Raw genomic sequence first — 18,872 nt, 5'->3', positions numbered from 1 at the left:
TATTCTTAGAATTCTGAAGCATTGTTTAGAAAATTTATGTTAATCTTAATTTTGCAGGATTATTTGGTGTATTTTATTATGCAGATAGTGAACTTAGTAGTTATTCTCTCCAGAGTGTATAGAGATGTTAACCGCTTCATAAATCTGTTGAGTAACTATGAACTAATCTAAAGTTTCTGTACTCTGCTGCTAGATTTTGGGACATTAGGTAGGTATCCACTCAGCTACCTTTTATTTCTTTTACTGCTGTGAATATTTCTTTTTGAGAAATCTTACTGTTAACATGCATATATATGTCCTTCCATAAAGTGGATACTGTTGGTAACCTATTCCCAGTTTTAGTTATGAATTTTGGAGTGAATTATGGCAAAGTTATTCAAGATTTTATAGTCGTGGTGTTTTTAGCCGAATTCAAGAGTCTTTTGAGTTAATTTCTTTGATAAATATTTTTCTTAACTGCTACTGTGATAGTATTCAGATTTTTCTTAACTATCTTGCTATAGGTTTTCAAGAGTTGTTTTAGTGTGAAATCTGTTGCCAGCCTGTTGTCTCAACAAGCATTGTATCAGTTTTATTGAAATTGATTGGTCAGAGTCTGCTTGTGTAAAGAAAAGTGAGGGGTGTAAAGAGATATAGCTTTATAATTTTTTAATTACAGATTTGGTTGTTCTCATTTCTTTGTGTCAAATAGGCTTAGAGAATTTACTAAAGTGCAGTGTTAAGAAATAAAAGCCTTTGATATGAAATGACAGTTTTTTTATATGTACATGTATATTACAATTTTTGTAAATTTTTCTACTCCTAAATATATTTTCCTCAAATTTTATCAGATCTCTTACACATAGCGGGGATCAGTCAAGGACACGCACTTGGTGTCACCGGGTTTCAGAATCCAGAGCAACAGCAGCAGCAACAGCAACAACAGCAGCAAATGGACCAACAGCCTGCTCCTAAAAGACCTGTGGCAACAAATTCTCATGGATCTGATATTTTAGATGCAACAACCCATAACTTGAGATTGGAGAAGAGTAATATCCTTTTGTTAGGACCAACTGGCTCTGGTAATTCCAATTTTATTCTACAGTGGTTAATTTTATACTTGATTCACCCAAACTGCTTAATACTGCATCTATGTTCACTTTTGGATTGCTAGCCATAGCCCAAGATTTAGAAGTTGCATACAAGTCAGACTATAAAGAATTTAATTTTTTTCAGATTTTAGATGCACTTTGGACTTTTTACCCATAATTTCACTGTTTGGTTAAAAAAAGTTAAAAAATGACTTTTCATATCTCATGTCAGTCATTAGTTCCTTCATATTTGTTGGGTTCATGCTCATGTTAGAATTCATTAAAGTGATAAAGCAAACATTGAGGCTGGAATTAGAGCATTTACTAAAGTTATCAGTACAGGCATTCCCTGGTTATCGCCAGGGGTTCCATTCTCCGCGGGGTGCTGATAAACGAAAACCGCCATTAAGCGAAACTCAGAGATTTATGGTGCTTGTAGTGCCGATATCCGGTTAATGGCGCCAATATACAGTTAATGGCACCTCTGTTAGGTATATTATGATGCCATAACTATTATTTGTGCCTTATGGTGCCGATAACCGAATCTCGCTGCATTATGGCACCATAAATCACTGGGTTTATGGCACTAGACAAGTGCCATTATCCAAATCTGCCGATAACCAGGGACTGTATCAGTAAAGTCCCCTATTATGATTGAAGCAATAAAGTGACTATTACTGTCATAAGCTGTAAGAAAATGACAGAAAAGATACTTTTCCTTTGTTTGGGTCCTTAGAAACAGATTTTGACACATGTGACTTACCAAGCACTTATAATTAGCTGTAAGTTTTCCTAACCACGGAAGTCAAAAATTCAAATTTGCTGAGGTGCTACCATCACTTGTGTATGTGAATAGGACCCATCCACTCTCAGGAACAAAAGGTACTGACTGTATAACTCCATCATTCGTTTTTCTGCCACCTCCCGGGTAACAATGGTAGTTTTTGGCAGTCATCTCATAATTTTTTGGTGGATTATTCCATACGTACTTTGGTGACATACTCATTTTGTTTGTGGTGGTTTGTTGTTTATTTAGTGGTGGATTATAAATCATTATATTGGATTCCAGGGCTTCAAGTATTAGATATTGTTTCAAAGGGTGTAAGACCAGACTTACCAAATTTTCTTATGACTCCTGTACTAAATATGTTAAATGTTGGGGCCAGGCTTGTTCAATAGAATTAACCTGTCTAGAATGTAAGGATTGGGAATAGGGTAAATAGAAGGCCTTGAAGGTGCATTTAGATAAGCTTAACAGGGATAGGAAAAGGAAGGCATAATATCTCCAAGCCTTACTCCTCCTCTCCTTTGCCTAATACACTGGTCCCCCGGTAGATTGCAGTTCAGTAATCACGGATTTAGTATTTTGCTGTTTTTTCTGTGAGACATATTCCCAAATATATTGAGGGAAATTCACTACTTCATGGATTTTTTCATATAACAGTATTCATTAATTATACTGTATTTTCATTTTATTTTTGTGAATAAATACATTTTTATAAAAGTGACTTGCCAAGTAAATACTTAGCTAACTATAGCCTTGCACAGCGTCCTAAAATTTAAAAATTTACTTGCAAGTGACTGTTGCAATGGGTGGGTGATAGGTCCCGGCCCGTCCCACCCACCACAGCTGGAACTCGTGAGCGACATTAATCGATAGTGTCATTCTTTATGCCGCGTAGCTGACGAGACATTGTCTATCACTTCCTAAGTTCATGTTCGCCGCTTTCTCGTAGCTCTGAAGTCAGTGGTGTGCCCGCTTTAGTTGGTTTTTCGTCTGTCTTATTATTTTGTTTTGGTTGGCTTTACCAACATTAGTTTTTCTTCTCTCTAGATCAGAGTTTTTTTTTTTTTTTTTTTTTTTTTTTTTTTTTTTTTTTTTTTTTTTTGTCCGACTCTAGTTCTTCCAATCTCCTCTTTGTTCATACAGGGAACAAACCTTTGGTCTTAACAATAGGATAAACCTCTAGTGATAGCTGGAAACCAGTAAAAGCAATCAAAGATTGTGAAACAAGGAATATGTGGCATCTGGCAACTCATGCATATACAGGTGGATGTTTGGTCAGCGACCAAGCTCGTACCCCGCAGTATGCCAGTCTTTTCTGTAAGTTTTGATTTGCTCTCCTTTTCAAAACTTTTTTTTTTTTTATTTATCTTACCCTGCACTTCCCAGAAGTTTCAGGGATGTCCGCGTTTTTAGAAGAGTCATCTTTGTTTACCGTGTTGACATTCCTTAAGATAGATAATTTTGCAGTAGATACGTCTTTCACTCTGCGTCGGCATCACTTGTGTTGTGTGTGATAAGCTGGTCCCTCTCCTAGAGAGTATTGCTTGCAGGGAGACGGGACCCCCTTCTTTGGTTTAGTGTTTTAATTTCGTTATGTGTATGGACATTTATGTATCTTTTCACACACGTCTGGGAACTTTGTAATGTTTTAGTCTTTCAGAATGTGTGTTTCGAGATGTCCGGGACAATATTTAATGGTGGACGGTGGCGATCTTCCCTTCTGCTTGCAGGGCCAGTTGTCATTGTCTTCTTGTCTATTTCCGTCATCTTAAGAGGATTGGGGCATGGGTGTGGTACAGCTCTCTTCCGTATTTCCCTTCATCCTCGCATATTATAATTATTTTAGTCTCTCTCATGATACAACTTTTTCCTGAGGGAGAGAAAATTTTGGTTTATTTACAGATAGTGAAGTTGTCTGCCCTGTTTCTCCTCTGGGATCTGGCGGCGGCGGTGGACTCTCAGAACTTTAGAGCCCTCTTCGCATCCATCTGAGAGGGATGCCGATTCACTAATTTTGCCTTGTGTTTTCAGATCCCCTTCCTGCTGAACAGTTCAGTGTTGTCTTGCGGGAATACCAACCTTACTGTTTGCTTTGAACATCGTTTACCTATGATGTTCAACTAAGTACTAATGATAAAATTGTAATACTAATGATAAAATTGTAATACTAATGATAAAATTGTAATCTGCTGTGTGACGTTGTGAATAGGCTGTGATGTCGTGAATGGGCTTGTGATGTCATGGGTTTTGCCAACTACAAAGTTGTAGCTGCTCTTGGCTTGAGCTACAGTCCGATGTTGTGACATCATTCTCATACATCTCTACCTGTGATGACTGCATCACGCCTGTTGAGTAGTGACGTGACTTCCAACTTTGTCCATGACGCCATGGAGGTCGATTGTAACCATCTGTATGAACTTCCTGGAGCTTGTTATTTGGATCACCTTTTTCTCCACAGTGGCACGTTTGTGTTCGTGAGGCTCTTGCATGGAGTGCATCTAATTTCTTCATTTCAGGTACGGAGTCATCCAAGATGGCAGTAGTTTGGGCATTGCTTGGGCTACAGGGTTCATCTTCCTTGGATGGGCTGTTGTCGCAGTTCTTGGAGAATCGTACCCCCCTCTTCATCCCTATACATCATTTCCCCCCCCCCCCCCCCCCCCCCCCTCCCCCCCCCCCCCCCCCCGGACTCCTCTACGTTGGCTCTCCGCATGCTGCCATCTTTCTTGCGGAACCCCTTTGTCATCAGTCAGGGATGGTCTTAGAGATGTCGTGACATCATTCCCAATGTCCTCTCAGACTGTGATGTCAGATATGGTGGCCACACATCCTCCAGTTATGATGTCATCGTCCTCTTGCTGGGCCGTCCGAGGCGTTGGTTCAAGAGGCTGGTGCTGAACTTCGTTTTGCGAGTGAGGATTTCTTCTGTATCTACGAAGAAGAAAGGTCAAAATGGAGGGTCTCTTCCCCGACTCCTGCTAGTAAGAGACCTTGCAGAGAGAGGAGTTTCACTCCTCCTACTTCTTCTCCAGCACCGCCTTGCCATCGTGTCAGACATGGGAGGATCAAGGAATTGTTGGCTTTGTCTTCTGTGAGTGGAGAAGTACATCACCTTCTGCCCCATGACCATGTCTCTCCCATGCTCATCCGTGTTCGAGCAAATGAGAGCAGTGATTCACCATCTAACCCACAGTTTTGTGTTTGCATTTGTGAGGTTGGTAGCAAAGCTAGTGGAAGGAAAGCATTCTCAGAGCAAACATGGCTCGTTGCTCGTCTCCATATGACATGAACGTGTACGGCTGTCATCACTGCTCCATGTGCATGGCTCATCGCTTGTATATTTTCTAGATCCTTGCTTGTCCGTGTACATGATTGATTAATCTTCTCACTGAGGTTCTAACGTGTATCACTCCACATGACATGAACGTGTACGGGTGTCATCACTGGTCCATGTACGCGGCTCATCGCTCGTACACGTACTTGATCCTTGCTTGTCCATGTACATGATTGAGCGATCTTCTCGATGTTTCAACTTGTATCGCTCTTCCTCACACGAATGTGTACGAGTATCATCACTGGTCCTTGTATGTGGTTCATCTCTTGTCCACATAATTGACGATCGATTGTTCATGTACATGATTCACCATATATCCAGCTGGTCTGTATACGTGTTACATCGCTCGTCCACATAATTGACCAATATATATATATATATATATATATATATATATATATATATATATATATATATATATATATATTATATATATATATATATATATATGACTGGTAAAAAATGTTCTGTAACAACAGAATTCCATCTAATAAAAGGAGCCCATAAAAACACCAAAATGTAGAGAGAAAGTACTATATTTCAGAGACTGCTGTCTCTCTCTTCAGGTATATGAATGAGAAAAGTTTACAGAAAAGAAAAGGTGGTATTTATTACCAAGAGATCCGTCCACAAGTAAGCCAATTTAGGTCACCCCTGCTGATAATAATCTTCCTTTAATCTTCTTGAGCGTTGGTTGAATGAAAACTTCGTCGACGACATCTGAGATCCACCCGCCTTTTGAGATGTTCATTACCTGCATTATTTTATTAAGGACGATTCCAACATTTGACTCTTGTACTGGCAGTTGCTGCTATAAATTACACGTGACAAATTCCAGTTTATTCTATGGTTATGTTCATTTATATGGTTGAAAATAGCCGAGTTCTGTTGTCCATACCTAACTGACCGTTTGTGTTGTATTAATCTCTGGTCTTTAGGGGGTCGGTAGAAAATTACGTTTGCTTTTCTACCGACCCCCTAAAGACAAGACCAGAGACACACCCAACAATAAAATAAAAATTTCTCACCTGGAGACGATTAAGAGAATAACCCACACCCTTGGGAAATCCAACCCTTTTGCATTTACCTACCCATATACCTTAGCCAAATCCCTGATTAACGTCCACAAAAGACATCTCCCAAAGACTCTGGGGTCTATGAGATCCCATGCCAGGACTGTGACCAATCTTACATCGGATTTACAGGTAAATCACTTCCCCAGAGATTAATACAACACAAACGGTCAGTTAGGTATGGACAACAGAACTCTGCTATTTTCAACCATATAAATGAACATAACCATAGAATAAACTGGAATTTGTCACGTGTAATTTATAGCAGCAACTGCCAGTACAAGAGTCAAATGATGGAATCGGCCTTAATAAAAGAGAAGCAGGTAATGAACATCTCAAAAGGCGGGTGGATCTCAGATGTCGTCGACGAAGTTTTAATTCAACCAACGCTCAAGAAGATTAAAGGAAGATTATCAGTCGGGGGTGACCTAAATTGGCTTACTTCTTGTGGACGGATCTCTTGTATAAATACCACCTTTTCTGTAAACTTTTCTCATTCATATACCTGAAGAGAGAGACAGCAGTCTCTGAAATATAGTACTTTTCTCTCTACATTTTGTTTGTTTTTATGGGCTCCTTTTTTTGCCACGAAGGAAAAAATGAAAAAGAGAGATAGCCAAGGACCAAAAGTACTTGGCTATCTTTCTTTTTCATTTTTTCCTTCGTGGCAAAAAAAACCTTCATTTATACATAGCATCACGTTTTATATACTTCGTGATCAAGTTATATTTATATATATATATAATATATTATATATATATATATATATATATTTTATATATATATCTATCTATCTATCTATCTATCTATCTATCTATCTATCTATCTATCTATCTATCATCTTATCTATATATATATATATATATATATATATATATAATATCTATATATATATATAATCTATATATATATATCTATATCTCTATTCTCTATATCTCTATATCTATATCTATATCTATATATATATATATATATATATAATTATATTATATATCAGATATATAATATACATACAGTGGACCCCCCGTATTCGCGTCCTCAAGATTCGCGGACTCACACATCACGGATTTCTTTCCTCACGGGAACGTTCCTGCATTATCCAATTTCATCAAAAATAAAAGCACTTTGGTAAATAAAACTATTTAACAAAAACCAAGTATGAACATTTTTAGTGGTTTTTCTTAAGTTTTAACTAACAAAATAGGCTGTTTTTAGCGTTTTTATAGGGGTTCCAAACAAACATTCGCGGATTCTAACTATTCGCTGGGGGGTCTGGTACGATCCCCCAGCGAATACGGTGGGACCCACTGTATATATATATATATATATATATATATATATATATATATTTTTACGTATATAGGGCCTTGTGAGAGACTAGATACGTAAACGGAAGTAATTTAGGGATTTCAAGAGGGAATTGCTTGAAGTTACCGTAAACTTTCTTTAGAGGGAAGGTCGCCAGAAAACTCAGCTCGTTACTTTAAAACTATTTATTTACAGAAAGGCCCGTGCTGGCCTGGAGAAAAGTTAAATGATATTGGCCCCCACGTTGGGGTCTTATAGTCTCATTCAATTCAAGCTGATTTTCATTCACTTGGTTAATGCACACTTGCGGGCAGAGACGGCACGTGACTCATGGAATCTGGAAAAGAATCCCAGATTAAACGAGATAAAAGGAAAAATGACTTCTTGCTTTGATTAAGGCTAATTAATTCTCTACCATTGGGGAAGGTAAACTCGAATGGTTCACTGAGGTATGCACGAAAACTTGGTTTTTAACAAGTCACAAAGGGGAGCACGTGGCCCGATGAGGACAAAGGGCTTCTGAGGTAGAAGGGGTAAAAATGAGAATTGAAAATGAATTTAGCAAGAGTCGTATGGTAGTAAAAGGTGCTGGGTTGAAGTTTACACTTTCAGACGTACCTTTATGCAATATTCTGTGTATCCTTGTAGGAGAATGCGGTCCGACCTCTGTTCAGGTCTGGGGTTCGTGTCCACCAGCACGACGTGGGTAGGCCTAATTTTGGGAGGCTGGCAATTTGACCTCTGCCCGAGATCACGTCTCGCAGCCGACTGAGAGCGATACTGCTTGGTTTCGAATCACGGGGGCTTCCAAAAACCGCCTCGAGCATTGCCTGAAAGGTGGTAAACACAACGCCAGCAAATTGGGAAGGAAAATAGGTCTTATTGTAGAAGTCCCTAAAATCCATCTGGAAGCCTAGCTACTCTTGTGACCTGCCTCTCTTACCCTAAGCTTCCGTCAGACCGGAAATATCATTCCTACGGCATACCCACTCTCCCAACAACAGTCGCTTCAGAAGGCATGGCTGCTACTTTTATAATTAAATATAACTAAAACTCTGCTGGGAAGGCGAGGCGTTCTATAGACGTAGCAGCTCCCCCTGTTAAGAAGGCATTCACTCCCTTTCGGGCGTGAAGGTCTTGGCTTAAATAAGTTGATCGCCTCGACAACCCAGTTCTCCTACTCTAACTTGAAGTTTTTTGAGCAGCGATACGGCTGACTACAATGGCCTACCTAACTTATAGGCAAAGATGCTAAGTGTACTAACTTAATATAGTGATGTAGTCTAGCCTAATAAATAACTACAGGTTGTCTTGTGACGACAGTCTACTCTACCCCTAGATAAGGTTACTTGAAAATTCTACTTGCTACTAACCTAATGCCCTGGTACTAAATCATTAGCCTAACCTACTCAATACAGTTAAATGAAGACGCAATCATTCCAGAGTGTGGTACGCACAGCAGTAGTTCAGCGACGGAACTGTTAAAATACATAATGAGAGGTAATGATGCGTGGGGATGATGAGTGGGTTAACTACCAGGAGGGAAATGCAAATGATGGTTAATAATTATTTAAGTGAGGGTTAGTATTACAATGGCTAGGGGTTAGAGGGTTAGTGCTACTGGCAGAGATCAGGCTGGCTACCTTCTCTGGGTAGGTGCCAGGATCATTCTGCAATGAATGCGACACTGTACCTCGGGCACAGGTGTCAAGGAGAGCATGTGGCTCTTTTGTTAGTATGTTAATGACGTCCCTTCTTCTTCTTCTTCTTATTCCTCCAGGACCTGGCTATACCAGTCCTTGGAGTAGACAGAGGCACCGACTCTGGGGAAAGGCCAGAAACCAGAAACGCCGGCAGGAGCAGAGGCAGTGGTAGCCTGAGGGATTGCAGGAGAACACCCTACTTTGGTATCTGCAGCACCGTCGTAGGGGTGGAACCTACTGCAGGGAGAGGCCCTCACTCCGGCTGCTGCGACAGCCGTCCGTAAGGGGAAAACTCCAGGCTGACTCCTGGTCGGGCAGTTCCTGGTTTTCCAGAGAGGTACAAAAGGTAAGGTCTGCCGGAGGTTCATCCTCGGCGACAGAGGTAAGGATGATGAAGGAACTAGTGATTGGCCATGGGCTGTGGTAAGCTCCATGCCTGTTGGAGGATCTCCTGTAGGAGGATCCTTAATAAGGTTAGGCGCCGGCGCTAGCTCGGGGCCAGGCGCAGAGGTCAAGATTCGGTGGTGGCTCTACGTCCAGGCTGGACGGAGCTTGGCACTGCTCAGTGCTGCCAAGTGGCACTGGCAGAGAGTTGAGGTCAACTGACTGTGGGCGGTACCGGAGGTGCAATACCTCTCAACGTGCCTTGGTTATGGGAGACAGAGGGTCCTGTCTCTTTTGGAAGGCTAAGCCTTGTGGGACTTGGACAGTGTCCGCTGCACATAACTTGCTAGGGCACCTAGGCCAATTTGTGGAGTGCCCTATTACGTTTACAGGTCTTGCAACGGAACTGTGAATGGTCAATCTCCCTCCTTGGTAACGGGAGATTGTTGGTGGATGTACTTCCTAGAGGAAGTAGAATTTCGGTGACTCCTTGCTTTGGAGTGAATTGACATGGGGTTAGGACCCTAGGCTTTTTGAATTGTGAGGGAGACTTCCATGTCTTGCCCTAGGAGGAGGTCATAACCTCCTGGGATGTAGCTTGCAAACTGCAAGAGTACATTCTTTGGAGAAGTGAGGTCTGGTGACCCTCAATTGCACGGTTGGAAGGATCAGCTTGATATGGTTGATACCTTCGATGGTGATTAGTCGTCGTCTATCGACGGTAGCCCCCTCGGGGGATTCTGTCTTCCCGTATCAGGGAGACTTGAGCGCCAGAGTCGTCGTAGGCTCTGACGTGGCTTGGCTGATAATGACTTTGGAGGGGTGCAACAGTTATTAGGGCCCGTTAGCTGGGGGGTCCTAGTGAAGAAGGATTGGTTACGGCCATTGCGATGGCAGGAATATTAAAATTTTGCACCCTCCATAGTTGGCAGACATTGTGGGACCCTTGCGGCCACAGTTCTCGGCCAGAACGTGTTCCAGAACTCTTCCGTGGCACTGGATGATAAGGCCGAGATGGCCCCACAGGTTGCGAATCTGCGGAGTCACCAAGGCTGGCAGTGTGCTCTGGCACAGGTGAAGAGTCCTCTCTGGCAGTGATGTGACGTGGGAGGTTAAGGGAACCTCCGTTGAATCACCCTCGGAAGAAGCAATTTCGGGGTTAACTGGTTGGCTTACCTCTTCCAAAAGGGAGGAGGTAGGCGGTAAAAAGGTAAAAGGCTGGCAGGATGCGGCAGGAAGTTTCTATTCTCCGGCACTGGATCAGGACCAGGCTCGCAAATCGAAAGGATGTCAGGCTGACCAGAGACGGCGGGACTAAGAGAGACAGTGGGTGCAGGGCTGGAAGCTGGCAGAGTGGCTTGAGCTAGGATACTCTCCTTACGGGCCTTCTCCCGCTTGATGTAGAGTTCCTTCTCCTTGAGAGCGAGCTCATGCTTTCGCTCCTCTTCCCTTGCCTTCCTTTCGGCTTCTCTTTCTTTTCTCTCTGCTTCTCCGGCTTTTCTCTGGTTTTCCCTTTCTTCCTTTTCTTGCAGGCGCGCGGCAGCCTGCTGCGCCTTTATCCACTGGTCTAGTGCTGGTCCAGTGTAACCAGCCTCCTTGCCCAGATTATGAGGGCTCCGATCTTCTCTAGCTCTCTGGCAAAGAAGTCGCGGGAAGCAGGGGCAAGACATTTCCCTTAGGCTGCAGTAGAGGCTCTGATGAAAATGAGGAATAAAGGCCAGGAAAGGGTATTGAATGGAATGGGAGTGCCTACTGTGGAAAGTAGCACTCACTTGGAAATGTGTTCTGCGACGTGTAATGAAAGTGAAAAGACTGGGTGCTCGGTGGCACTTTGTGACTGGCACCTTCTGATGAGGTGGAAAAATCGAATGCAGTGGTGCGGCGTACGTCACACTTACGGGCGTTCCCAACTTGGGAGACGTTGGCGAATGGGCTAACCTGTAGGTCCAATACAGGTGCACGGCACTTATGAGAGGCGTTCCTTGGTTCAATGATCCAAAATGGCGGATACTCTATAAGAATGATGCGTTCCGTAGGACGGACACGCAGGTATAGGGCTACCTGTACGTCTGTACAGGTGCGCGGCACTTATGAGGAGGCGTTCCTTGGGCAGCACTAGTAGTGCTGGTATTGCGCACTTTGGGAGGCGTTCCCTTGGGATGGTCCGAAAGATCACTGATCCCTGTACACGGACATTAATGAATGGGCGTTCGTAAGGACGGACACGCAGGTTTGTCAGCACTTAGGGCTGGTATTGCGGCACTTCTGGGAGGCGTTCCCTTGTTGAGTGTTCCGAAGGATCACTGACCCTTGTACACGGACACACTAATTATTGGGCGTTCCGTAAGGACGGACACGCAGGTTTAATGGCTACCTGTACGGCCTGTACAGGTGCAATGGCCCTTATGGAGGCGCTTCCTTGGAGCACTGGTATCGTGCTGGTGTGTCCCGGACACTACATGCAGTATACTTAAATATACTGAAGTGAAATGGCACTGCTCAGGGCAGAGTGTAATGGTGGAGGATGAGAAAGTAAAAGGTGGGAGTTACTTCAGCCGCCAGTCGATGGACAGTGTCAAGAATTAGTAGCACTGTGAAATGGTAAGACCTGACGTGCACTGGTGGTGGCCAGTCCTAACCTGGTAACGACTTCCCTGTCTGGAAGTAATGAATTTGCGTGGCACACTGTGCGAATTGTGCTTGCGGTATACGCAAGTCTTTTGTGATAAAAAATGAACAAGACCACTCGGGCAACGACAGGTAATGATAATTGAAAATGCTCAGTCCCTCGCTGAAGTACTCGGTAATGAAAATAAACTAAATGTTTGCAAACTGCAATGGACACATGCGCGTACGTATCACGCTGTGTAAATGAAAGACACAAGAGACTAAAATAATGTTAATTCTGCATGCTATAATTAATGGTAAGATGTAGTACTCTTGGCTTCGTGAATACTGTGTTCTGGTTTTCTCTCTCTCTCTCTCTCTCTCTCTCTCGGAGAGGGTGAAAAATTATATATGAATGAACTCCCTTATATTTGAATTGAACTACTAATGTTAGTTTAATATGACGCAACTTGCGTTAAATTGATTATCTTACGTTACGTTTTTAATGAAAGAATTGCTTTTGATAACGTTTTATGAAAAATGATAACGCGCGCGTGAACGATGTTTACGTTAATGTTAGCGGCTTGCGCTTATGAAATGATTTGCGTTTCGATATGAATTTTACAAAGACGCGTTTACGTTAACAATTCTGCAAGTGACTCTACTTTTAAGATTTACGTTAACTTTACGTAAGGACAAGTGAAAAATTACGGTAAGGATTTGAAAACGATGTTAGCAAACAATTGTAAATGAGGTTACGTTAAGTGAAATGAAATTTTCGCTCAGCGCGCGAGTGAGCGATGCGAGGTGGAACACGTGAGGCGAGAAGAGCGGGTTAGCACCACGGTGTGCTAGCATTGATGGCGAATCAGCTGATTCCTGTAAATGCGAGGCGATTTACAACACGAACGTTTAGTTTCTTATTCAAGGCGAATTACGTTAATTTCTCTGGCAGGACGATAGATACTAGTACCGAGAGATCGATATTATTTACAAAAACTTCGTTAAAACTTCGAGACTTACGTTACTTTGCTTAAATTGTTTAGATAAGGTTGAAAGAGGAAACAAACATGGCTGCCGCTGTGAATGAGACGAAGGTTGGTTGAGACGCGCAGGCGCGAGAGAGCGCGAAGCTGATTAGCTGAGAGGTAAGAGGTTACCAACACTTGGAATGAAAACTAAGTTAAAATGAATACCCTAACATATCACAGACAAAAGAATTGTACACTCTTTTGCCGTAACTATTAGTAAAACACTCCTAACTAGCTAGGCTTTCTCATACAGCAATAAACCCTGGCAAAGCACTTCCTAGTTTGATCTGTCCTTTCTGGCATCTATCTGCACACGTGTTTCGTGAGAGCTCCTACGAGGACAGCACAAAGTAACAGAAAATTCGCGGGGCAAATTGTTTGCTCGCCGCTAAAATAAAGCTCTGGCGCATTCGCCGTTACAATAATAAGATTTCTACCTACGCTCTTTTGACCACTTCAACAATAAAATACTTAAACGTACCTTAAGCTAACATTGGTTATAGAATAATCATATTAATGAATGGAATACCTTACCGTGAGCCAGTGTGTCTTCTTTCCCTGCAAGTGTGCTGATTTACGCTTTGTAACATAAATTTACAGTTTACGTTTTACAAACGGATAACGCGATTTACAAGCTTTTTTAAGCAAGCCCGGATTCGATCCTCGGCGAGGTCGACAATTTTACGTATATAGGGCCTTGTGAGAGACTAGATACGTAAACGGAAGTAATTTAGGGATTTCAAGAGGGAATTGCTTGAAGTTACCGTAAACTTTCTTTAGAGGGAAGGTCGCCAGAAAACTCAGCTACGTTACTTTAAAAACTATTTATTTACAGAAAGGCCCGTGCTGGGCCTGGAGAAAAGTTTAAATGATATTGGCCCCCACGTTGGGGCTTATAGTCTCATTCAATTCAAGCTGATTTTCATTCACTTGGGTTAATGCACACTTGCGGGCAGAGACGGCACGTGACTCATGGAATCTGGAAAAGAATCCCAGATTAAACGAGATAAAAGGAAAAATGACTTCTTGCTTTGATTAAGGCTAATTAATTCTCTACCATTGGGGAAGGTAAACTCGAATGGTTCACTGAGGTATGCACGAAAACTTGGTTTTTAACAAGTCACAAAGGGGAGCACGTGGCCCGATGAGGACAAAGGGCTTCTGAGGTAGAAGGGGTAAAAATGAGAATTGAAAATGAATTTAGCAAGAGTCGTATGGTAGTAAAAGGTGCTGGGTTGAAGTTTACACTTTCAGACGTTACCTTTATGCAATATTCTGTGGTATCCTTGTAGAGAATGCGTGGTCCGACCTCTGTTCAGGTCTGGGGTTCGTGTCCACCAGCACGACGTGGGTAGGCCTAATTTTGGGAGGCTGGCAATTTGACCTCTGCCCGAGATCACGTCGCAGCCGACTGAGAGCGATACTGCTTGGTTTCGAATCACGGGGGCTTCCAAAAACCGCCTCGAGCATTGCCTGAAAGGTGGTAAACACAACGCCAGCAAATTGGGAAGGAAAATAGGTCTTATTGTAGAAGTCCCTAAAATCCATCTCGAAGCCTAGCTACTCTTGTGACCTGCCTCTCTTACCCTAAGCTTCCGTCAGACCGGAAATATCATTCCTACGGCATACCCACCTCTCTCCCCAACAACAGATCGCTTCAGAAGGCATGGCTGCTACTTTTATAATTAAATATAACTAAAACTCTGCTGGGAAGGCGAGGCGTTCTATAGACGTAGCAGCTCCCCCTGTTAAGAAGGCATTCACTCCCTTTCGGGCGTGAAGGTCTGGCTTAAATAAGTTGATCGCTCGACAACCCAGTTCTCCTACTCTAACTTGAAGTTTTTTGAGCAGCGATACGGCTGACTACAATGGCCTACCTAACTTATAGGCAAAGATGCTAAGTGTACTAACTTAATATAGTGATGTAGTCTAGCCTAATAAATAACTACAGGTTGTCTTGTGACGACAGTCTACTCTACCCCTAGATAAGGTTACTTGAAAATTCTACTTGCTACTAACCTAATGCCCTGGTACTAAATCATTAGCCTAACCTACTCAATACAGTTAAATGAAGACGCAATCATTCCAGAGTGTGGTACGCACAGCAGTAGTTCAGCGACGGAACTGTTAAAATACATAATGAGAAGGTAATGATGCGTGGGGATGATGAGTGGTTAACTTACAGGAGGGAAATGCAAATGAGGTAATATATTTAAGTGAGGGTTAGTATTACAATGGCTAGGGTTAGAGGGTTAGTGCTACTGGCAGAGATCAGGCTGGCTACCTTCTCTGGGTATGGTGCCAGGATCATTCTGCAAATGAATGCGACACTGTACCTCGGGCACAGGTGTCAGGAGAGCATGTGGCTCTTTTGTTAGTATGTTAATGACGTCCCTTCTTCTTCTTCTTTTCTTATTCCTCCAGGACCTGGCTATACCAGTCCTTGAGTAGCCAGAGGCACCGACTCTGGGGAAAGGCCAGAAACCGCCGGCAGGAGCAGAGGCAGTGGTAGCCTGAGGGATTGCAGGAGAACACCCTACTTTTGGTATCTGCAGCAAACCGTCGTAGGGGTGGAACCTACTGCAGGGGAGGCCCTCACTCCGGCTGCTGCGACAGCCGTCGTAAGGGGAAAACTCCAGGCTGACTCCTGGTCGGGCAGTTCCTGGTTTTCCAGAGGAGGTACAAAGGTAAGGTCTGCAGGAGGTTCATCCTCGGGCGACAGAGGTAAGGATGATGAAGGAACTAGTGATTGGCCATGGGCTGTGGTAAGCTCCATGCCTGTTGGAGGATCTCCTGTAGGAGGATCCTTAATAAGGTTAGGCGCCGGCGCTAGCTCGGGGCCAGGCGCAGAGGTCAAGTTCGGTGGTGCTCTAACGTCCAGGCTGGACGGAGCTTGGCACTGCTCAGTGCTGCCAAGTGGCACTGGCAGAGAGTTGAGGTCGACTGGACCTGTGGCGGGTACCGGAGGTGCAATACCTCTCAACGTGCCCTTGGTTTATGGGAGACAGAGGGTCCTGTCTCTTTTGGAAGGCTAAGCCTTGTGTGGACTTGGACAGTGTCCGCTGCACATAACTTGCTAGGGCACCTAGGCCAATTTGTGGATGTGCCCTATTACGTTACAGGTCTTGCAACGGAACTGTGAATGGTCAATCTCCCTCCTTGGTAACGGGGGAGATTGTTGGTGATGTACTTCCTAGAGGAGTAGAATTTCGGTGACTCCTTGCTTTGGAGTGAATTGACATGGGGTTAGGACCCCTAGGCTTTTTGAATTGTGAGGGAGACTTCATGTCTTGCCCTAGGAGGAGGTCATAACCTCCTGGGATGTAGCTTGCAACTGCAAGAGTACATTCTTTGGAGAAGTGAGGTCTGGTGACCCTCAATTGCACGGTTGGAAGGCTCAGCTTGATATGGTTGATACCTTCGATGGTGATTAGTTCGTCGTCTATCGACGGTAGCCCCTCGGGGATTCTGTCTTGCCCGTATCAGGAGACTTGAGCGCGCCAGAGTCGTCGTAGGCTCTGACGTGGCTTGGCTGATAATGACTTTGGAGGGGTGCAACAGTTATAGGGGCCCTTAGCTTGGGGGTCCTAGTGAAGAAGGATTGGTTACGGCCATTGCGATGGCAGGAATATTAAAATTTGCGCACCCTCCATAGTTGGCAGACATGTGACCCTTGCGGCCAACAGTCTCGGCAGAACGTTGTTCCAGAACCTCTTCCGTGGCACTGGATGATAAGGCCGAGATGGCCCCACAGGTTGCGAATCTGCGGAGTCACCAAGGCTGGCAGTGTGCTCTGGCACGGTGAAGAGTCCTCTCTGGCAGTGATGTGACGTGGGGAGGTTAAGGGAACCTCCGTTGAATCACCTCGGAAGCAATTTCGGGGTTAACTGGTGGGCTTACCTCTTCCAAAAGGGAGGAGGTAGGCGGTAAAAAGGTAAAAGGCTGGCAGGATGCGGCAGGAATTTCTATCTCCGGCACTGGATCAGGACCAGGCTCGCAAATCGAAAGGATGTCAGGCTGACAGAGACGGCGGACTAAGAGAGACAGTGGGTGCAGGGCTGGAAGCTCTGCAGAGTGGCTTGAGCTAGGATACTCTCCTTACGGGCCTTCTCCCGCTTGATGTAGAGTTCCTTCTCCTTGAGAGCGAGCTCATGCTTTTCGCTCCTCTTCCCTTGCCTTCCTTTCGGCTTCTCTTTTTTTCTTTTCTCTCTGCTTCTCCGGCTTTTCTCTGGTTTTCCCTTTCTTCCTTTTCTTGCAGGCGCGCGGCAGCCTGCTGCGCCTTTATCCACTGGTCTAGTGCTGGTCCAGTGTAACCAGCCTCCTTGCCCAGAGTTATGAGGGCTCCGAGCTTCTCTACTCTCTGGCAAAGAAGTCGCGGGAAGCAGGGGAAGACATTTCCCTTAGGCTGCAGTAGAGGCTCTGATGAAATGAGAATAAAGGCCAGGAAAGGGTATTGAATGGAATGGGAGTGCCTACTGTGGAAAGTAGCACTCACTTGGAAATGTGTTCTGCGACGTGGTAATGAAAAGTGAAAAGACTGGGTGCTCTCCGTGGCACTTTGTGACTGGCACCTTCGATGAGTGGAAAAATCGATGCAGTGTGGCGGCGTACGTCACACTTTAGGGACGCGTTCCCACTTGGGAGACGTTGGAAATGGGCTACCTGTAGGTCCAATACAGGTGCACGCACTTGATGAGGAGGGCGTTCCTTGGTTCAATGATCCAAAATGCGTACTCTATAATTAATGAGCGTTCCGTAGGACGGACACGCAGGTATAGGGCTACCTGTACGTCTGTACAGGTGCGCTGCACTTATGAGGAGGCGTTCCTTGGCAGCACTAGTAGTGCTTGGTATTGCGGCACTTTGGGGAGTCGTTCCCTTAAGGGATGGTCCGAAAGATCAGATCGATCCGCGTACACGGGCACATTAATGAATTGGGCTTCCGTAAGGACGACACGCAGGTTTGTCAGCACTTAGGGCTGGTATTGCGGCACTTCTGGGAGGCGTTCCCTTGTTGAGTGTTCCGAAGGATCACTGACCCTTGTACACGGACACACTAATTATTTGGGCGTTCCGTAAGGACGGACACGCAGGTTTAATGGCTACCTGTACGGCCTGTACAGGTGCAATGGCCCTTATGGAGGCGTTCCTTGGAGCACTGGTATCGTGCTGGTGTGTCCCGGACACTACATGCAGTATAACTTAAATATACTGAAGTGAAATGGCACTGCTCATGGCAGAGTGTAATGGTGGAGGAGAGAAAGTAAAAGGTGGGAGTACTTCAGCCGCCAGTCGATGGACAGTGTCAAGAATTAGTAGCACTGTGAAATGGTAAGACCTGACGTGCACTGGTGGTGGCCAGTCCTAACCTGGTAACGACTTCCCTGTCTGGAAGTAATGAATTTGCGTGGCACACTGTGCGAATTGTGCTTGCGGTATACGCAAGTCTTTTGTGATAAAAAATGAACAAGACCACTCGGGCAACGACAGGTAATGATAATTGAAAATGCTCAGTCCCTCGCTGAAGTACTCGGTAAATGAAATAAATAAATGTTTGCAAACTGCAATGGACACA

At 44.1% G+C, this 18,872-nt stretch overlaps 1 protein-coding gene across 2 annotated transcripts in view; it reads left to right on the top strand.

Moving 5' to 3' along the window:
- The window catches only part of LOC135225768 (ATP-dependent Clp protease ATP-binding subunit clpX-like, mitochondrial), a 305,503-nt gene that overhangs the window by 177,565 nt on the left and 109,066 nt on the right, over positions 1-18,872 (top strand). For both annotated transcript variants that reach the window (XM_064265224.1, XM_064265223.1), the window contains exon 6: positions 831-1,061. In XM_064265224.1, the coding sequence (XP_064121294.1) occupies positions 831-1,061 (231 nt within the window). The remainder of the gene's footprint in view (positions 1-830; positions 1,062-18,872) is intronic.

Source organism: Macrobrachium nipponense, chromosome 13 (genome assembly GCF_015104395.2).
Source record: "Macrobrachium nipponense isolate FS-2020 chromosome 13, ASM1510439v2, whole genome shotgun sequence".
Classification (NCBI taxonomy): Eukaryota; Metazoa; Arthropoda; class Malacostraca; order Decapoda; family Palaemonidae; genus Macrobrachium; species Macrobrachium nipponense.
This window is presented reverse-complemented; position numbering and strand designations above follow the sequence as displayed.